The sequence below is a fragment of the Bison bison genome, unplaced genomic scaffold (assembly GCF_000754665.1).
Source record: "Bison bison bison isolate TAMUID 2011002044 unplaced genomic scaffold, Bison_UMD1.0 scf7180017864485, whole genome shotgun sequence".
Lineage (NCBI taxonomy): Eukaryota > Metazoa > Chordata > Mammalia > Artiodactyla > Bovidae > Bison > Bison bison.
The window spans coordinates 6,427,613-6,433,894 of NW_011495045.1; the positions used below are offsets into that span (position 1 = coordinate 6,427,613).

The 6,282-nt window shown below is 41.6% G+C and overlaps 1 protein-coding gene across 1 annotated transcript in view; it reads left to right on the top strand.

Moving 5' to 3' along the window:
• Positions 1-6,282, top strand: part of TMEM194B (transmembrane protein 194B) — a 130,631-nt gene that overhangs the window by 118,046 nt on the left and 6,303 nt on the right. The window contains exons 5-8 of the mRNA XM_010862886.1: positions 41-113; positions 1,448-1,541; positions 2,358-2,472; positions 4,165-4,393. Of these exons, the coding sequence (XP_010861188.1) occupies positions 41-113; positions 1,448-1,541; positions 2,358-2,472; positions 4,165-4,393 (511 nt within the window). The remainder of the gene's footprint in view (positions 1-40; positions 114-1,447; positions 1,542-2,357; positions 2,473-4,164; positions 4,394-6,282) is intronic.

The window sequence follows — 6,282 nt, forward strand, 5'->3', positions numbered from 1 at the left end:
ATTTTCTGTGTTTTTTTGTTTGTTTGTTTTTTTGCTCCAGTTGTGGATTTCAAGCTCGTCTTTGTGTTTGTGGTGGGCATCTTCCTCTTCTTTTACGCAAAGACCTTGAGTCGGTAAGTATTCATTTTTACTTTCTTAATTTTGTGAGTCAAAAAGGGTAGAACAGGAGGATTCCCTGCTGGTCCAGTGGTTAGGACTCTGGGCTTTCACTGCCAAGGGCCCGGGCTCAGTCCCTGGTCAGAGAACTGAGATGGCATAAGCCACAGGGCATAGCCGGCAAGGGAAAAAAAAGAGTAGGACACTTTTGACCTTGTGCTAAATGTTTCCATACTAGTTGTAGTTCTTGCTTTAGGTTTTGCCAACAACAGGTCTCAAGATAGTTTTGAAAAGGTTTTTAAAACCAGTGAGAGTTATTTGTATAACGTGGCATGTTCCGGTTACACCGTGTTTTCACACACATTATTTTGTATCATGTATCAGCATACGTTATTTTAACTGATTTGTTTCTCTTAACAACTGTGTGAGCTCTGGATGATGATTCTCATTTTATGGATGAGAAAACCAGCATCCATCATCACAAGACTAGCCTTGCCAGGGCTGAGACTCAGGTTTTCTGATGCCGTGCCTCTCTCTCTTACATTTGTACCACCTCCTGGATTTGTGACTCTGATACAGAAGGTTGGATTTAATGTATTATCCTGATGCTTTCTTTCTTATAACTTCTTTTTGGAAAAATTTCTTTTCAGTAATATTTTACTTCTTGACTTGCTATTCTGAACATTGTTTATTTTTGAGCTTTTCATTAGAGCTTCACAGTGTGTATTTAATGTCCTCCATGGTCTTAATTAACTATATGTTGCTTGCATAACCTGAAGAGTAAAGCTTGGACTCAGAGGAGCTGGGCTGCAAGCCTGAATCCTTCCAACTGGCAGATACTGACTGGAGGAAGGTCTTTAACTTCTTGGTGCCTGGGTTTGCTCCCACATAAAACTGAGACATGGATAGCTATTGCACATGGAGTAGGAAATGGCACCCCACTCTAGTATTCTTGCCTGGAAAATCCTGGCAGGCTACAGTCCATGGGATCACAAAAGAGTTGGACATGACTGAGCAGTTGAGCATACACGTAGCTCCTATACAGGGCTATTGTGAATGCATGTAAAGCTCTCAGACAAGTGCCTGCCACATGATAGGTGCTCCAGTAATTACTGTTGGACCAGATTCTGAACACAGGAGATAACTCAGACGTTCTGTTCTGAGTCAGTGGCAAGCTATTTACCATAAATTTCAAGTAGAGATTTCACTTTTTAAGAGTATAGGATATAATTACAGCTGGCATCTTAGTTTTTCCTCTTAGTATTCTTTATTGCATCTGTCAAATTCCACGTTTCTAATACCGAAAGTGTGACTTGGCATTTAAATGACTTTTTTCTGCTTGTCTTGACAGAAGCCCTGTTTTCTTTTACTCTTCGGGGACTGTGCTAGGTGTTCTAATGACATTAGTCTTTGTCCTGTTGCTGGTGAAAAAGTTCATTCCTAAGGTAGGTATATCAGGTACAGATGAATTAAAAAATGGAAATCATTATCTTATAAACATGAAAAATTGATTAAAGTTAATTCATGTTTATTATGACAGTTCCTAATTTCTACATTGTATAAACTGGCTTAAATTGTGTCTTTTCTTAAGAGATTCTATTTTCATTTGTTACAATGTATAGGTTTCAGAATTACATTTTGGCCATACTTTTTTTGAGACCCTTTTATTTTCTAGATAGTGCAACGTTCTTATGAGTGATGGGGACTCATCCTATGCTGAATGAAAATTTCTCTTGTCATAGTTGAGGAATGTCATGATGCTGAACCATCAGGGCCTTGAATAACAGTGTTGCAACACCTGGGGATTTCTTCATCGTTACTAGTTCCCCCAAACCATCTTCCATAAAAGAATGGCCTGCACTTAGTTGAGGATACATATGTATTAGTTCATGATGCTAATGTTGGGTTTACTCTGATGAAAGCCTATAACACCAGCATTATTTTGAGATAAATTTATTTAGAACAATGTTTCTCCAACTGTAACGTACATGCAAGTCACCTGGAGTCCTGTTGAAGTGCAGTCTCTGACTCAGGAGTCTGCTGTGGGCCTGAGAATCTTAGTTGCCACTAGATTCCTAATGACACTGAAGCTCCTGGTGCACGGACCATACCTTTAGTGAGACTTGAGAAGAGTGTCTTGTCTTGACTTCAGTGTAGTTTGATATACAGATTTCAAATACAAAGGGTTTTATTTGTTTACTTCTACTTTTATGAGCGTGAATGAACCAAAAACCATGTGATTTATTTTCTTCCGCACACAGTATAGCACCTTTTGGGCTCTAATGCTTGGTTGTTGGTTTGCTTCAGTTTATATTCTGGGGCAACTGATGGAAGAGCTGAAGAGACTGTGGTATGAAGGCAGAATATGTGTATTAGGTAGGTAAAGATTTGAAAAATACAGTCTGTTATTGGTAAAGCTGAAAAGTACAGCCAGGGGCCCTTTCTTGACATACGCTCCAGCATTCAGATTTTCATTTTGAACTAAGGAGAAGAACTGTTAAAAATAATATTTTATTCCCACAGTTGGTGGTTTCAGTTCATTAGATATCATTTTAGACTATTTCTCTTTGACATTCTTCTTAGTTTTCTACTCTGATGATCAAAAGAGCAGAACAGCACTTGCCCTTTTTGACTGCACATGCTTTTAAATTGCAGTTAATAACCACCTCTGAATTGTAATGAAAAAATTGCTCTAAAATGCAACTCTTTATTTCTTTTTCTTAATGTATTTGTTACAAAAGGTAAGAAATTGTAAATGACCAATGAAAACTTGACTTTTAGAGACAGACTTGTTATTGTCATTTAAAAGAACAAAAATATCAACTTTTTAGAGTGTTTTAATTGGGAAATAACAGAGAATGGGAGAATCCATTTTCTCCTAACCTCTTAGTGCTGAATTTCTCATATAAGTACTCCCACCCAAAGCAAAAGCAATCGATTTTTGTTTCCCTTGAAGCTTTTATGTTTTTAGTCCATTTTTCTTTTTATAGTAACGCATTTTCAAAGTAAATTACTGCTGCTATGGTGTGTTTCTTTAAATACTTGACTTAATACTTCTATAAGGCAAGAACATTTTCCTCTATAGTTCAATAACTAAATCTTTAAAAATTAATAGTTACCTAAGATTATCTGTTACCTAGGCCATGTTCAGCTTTCCTAAACATCCTTGATATTTGGTTTTATAAGGTAGGATATAGTCCAGAATCACATTTTGCATATATTGTGTCCCTTAAGTCTCGTTTAATCCATAACAGCTTTCTGGTTTGGGCTTTTTCCCCCCCATCTCAGTGATATGCTAAAGAGACCAAGTTAGTTGCCTTACAGCATGTTCCACTTTCTGGGTTTCTCTGATTATTCCTTTGTGGTTTAATTTAACTTGTTTCTCTCCTGTATCTTATATAAGCTGGAAATTGGGTCTTGAGACTTGCTTAGATACAAATGAAATGCTCACTGAATACCTGAGAGGTGATGTGCTCTCGACATTGGATCGCCACTTGTCCCTCTGTTCATAGCACAGAAGCTGAGCACCAGAATGCAAGGGTGATAGCTGATCCCGTCACTGTAAAATCACACTTTGATTTAGTGATTAGAAAATTAAAAATGGGTTTTGTGGCAGACTATGACGTACACTAAGGCTTATTCCTGACCAAAGCAGCTGTGATAACATCTGTCCTCTATGACTCTGGGCCAGAAAAAAGGTACACTTATGTAGTAGTATTATACATCCTTCGGAGAAGGCAATGGCACCCCACTCCAGTACTCTTGCCTGGAAAATCCCATGGATGCAGGAGCCTGGTAGGCTGCAGTCTGCATGGGGTCGCACAGAGTCGGACACGACTGAAGCAACTTAGCAGCAGTAGCAGCAGCATATATCCTTAAGTACTGCAGAGTCCACAGTATCTCACAGGGGAGGAATAACTAGCCCTAAATGCATTTTTCAGCTTCACTGGGGAAAGAAAAATGCAGGTGTTCTGATATGTTCTTAGCTCTAAGTCATGACTCCGCCAGGTTTTTCCCATAACTTTGCAGATCTGGCATTACGTTTTGTACATCTTTCTGCTCTTACAGGCTACATCTTGACAGTTGGCTGTGTCAGCTTTGCTGTTTGCTACAAGCACGGGCCCCTGGTGGAGGAGAGGAGCGTGGTGCTCCTGGCATGGCTGCTGCGGCTCCTGTCCCTGCTGCTGGTGTACATGGGGGTATCTGCGCCCCAGTTCGCCTGCACGGCCGCCCTGCTCCTCTTCCTGTCATCTGGGAGTCGGTGCTATCCGCGGAGCGTGCTCGCCTGTGTCGGGAGGTATGTGGCCTCTTTTCTTTCCTCCATCATAAGTTTGATGTTTTGAGCTCTGGTTTTATTTATTCTTTGGGGGAATTTTTTGGACACGTCTTATTTGATATCACAATGCACTCCACTTCATCTGCAGATTTCAGATTTCCCTCTGAGAAGGGGGTAAGGTTAGAGAATGTAAGTGCCTGATCCAAACTCCATTGCTAGCCGTCGTTAGCCCCCGATTACCAGGTAATGACGGCTCACCCAGAATTCACTAAAATCCGTGACAAATTACTTGGGCGTGGCGTCACCTAACAGTTTACATTTCCTTTCTTTTGCGCCCAAGGACTGCTTTGGGGCTACTTGTGCTTACAAGATACGAGGGAACAGAACTGAATAACAAATTGTTGAAAGTTACAGTTTATATAGTCAGGACTTTCTTTTTTCTTAGGTTTTAAGATAAGGCTTAAATGTCCTTCAGCCATGGAGTCTGAGCACCTGTCCTGTGCCAGGGACACAGGTAAAGGAGTGGCCCCTACCCCGGAGGTGTACTCGTGGAGACATAGGCGTATTGGTGCTAGAGCGAGTGTGCAGATAGGCCTGCCCATCTGAAGTACGCCTGCTTAGTCACTCGCTTGTGTCCAACTCTTTGCGATCCTATGGACTGTAGCCTGCCAGGCTTCTCTGTTCATGGGGATTCTCCAGGCAAGAATACTGGAGTGGGTCGCCATTTCCTCCTCCAGGGGATCTTCCCGACCCAGGAATTGAACCCAGGTCTCCTGTGACGCAGGCAGATTGTTTACCACTGAGCCATTGAGGAAACCCACCCAGAAAGTGTAGCATGTAGAAAAAGTTCAGGAAAGTTTCTGGAAAAGAGACTAATGGGCTGAATCCTAATGAATCAAAACAGCCAGATGAATAAATGTAGGAAAGGCCTTCCTGATAGGGAGAAAGCCCCGTTTGCTACCATCCCAGAGCAGGCGAGTGAATGGATGTGGAGGCCTCTCAGGCAGTGCTGGAGAATCTAATCTGATCCTGTACATGGTGGAGGCACTGCCCTTTCTGCATGTCAGGCCATGCACTCTAACTGCTGCCCAGACAGGAGTTAGAAATTAAATGCTTGGGGCCCCAGAAGGTACCGAGTGAAGGATTCCTAGCAGAGGCAAGGCAGAGGTGAGACTGTACAAAGTTCTGCAACTGCCCCAGAGAAATGCGGTCAGTTACCACTCAGTTGGAGCTGATGATTGCCATTTGGGAATACGGGCCTTGCCAGATCACCTCGTTTTCTAGAAAAGCTGGGAACGTGGATTGAATGTCAAGTCTTACGATTTTTAAATGGTGGCAACTAAAGAAAGGCAATGCCAAAGAATGCTCAAACTACCACACAATTGCACTTATCTCACACGCTAGTAAGGTAATGCTCAAGATTCTCCAAGCCAGGCTTCAGCAATACGTGAACCGTGAACTTCCTGATGTTCAAGCTGGTTTTAGAAAAGGCAGATGAACCAGAGATCAAATCGCCAACATCCGCTAGATCATGAAAAAAGCAAGAGCGTTCCAGAAAAACATCTATTTCTGCTTTATCGACTATGCCAAAGCCTTTGACTGTGTGGATCGCAATAAACTGTGGAAAATTCTGAAAGAGATGGGAATACCAGACCACTCAACCTGCCTCTTGAGAAATCTGTATGCAGGTCAGGAAGCAACAGTTAGAACTGGACATGGAACAACAGCCTGGTTCCAAATAGGAAAAGGAGTACGTCAAGGCTGTATATTATCACCCTGCTTATTTAACTTATATGCAGAGGACATCATGAGAAACGCTGGACTGGAAGAAACACAAGCTGGAATCAAGATTGCCGGGAGAAATATCAATAACCTCAGATATGCAGATGACACCACCATTATGGCAGAAA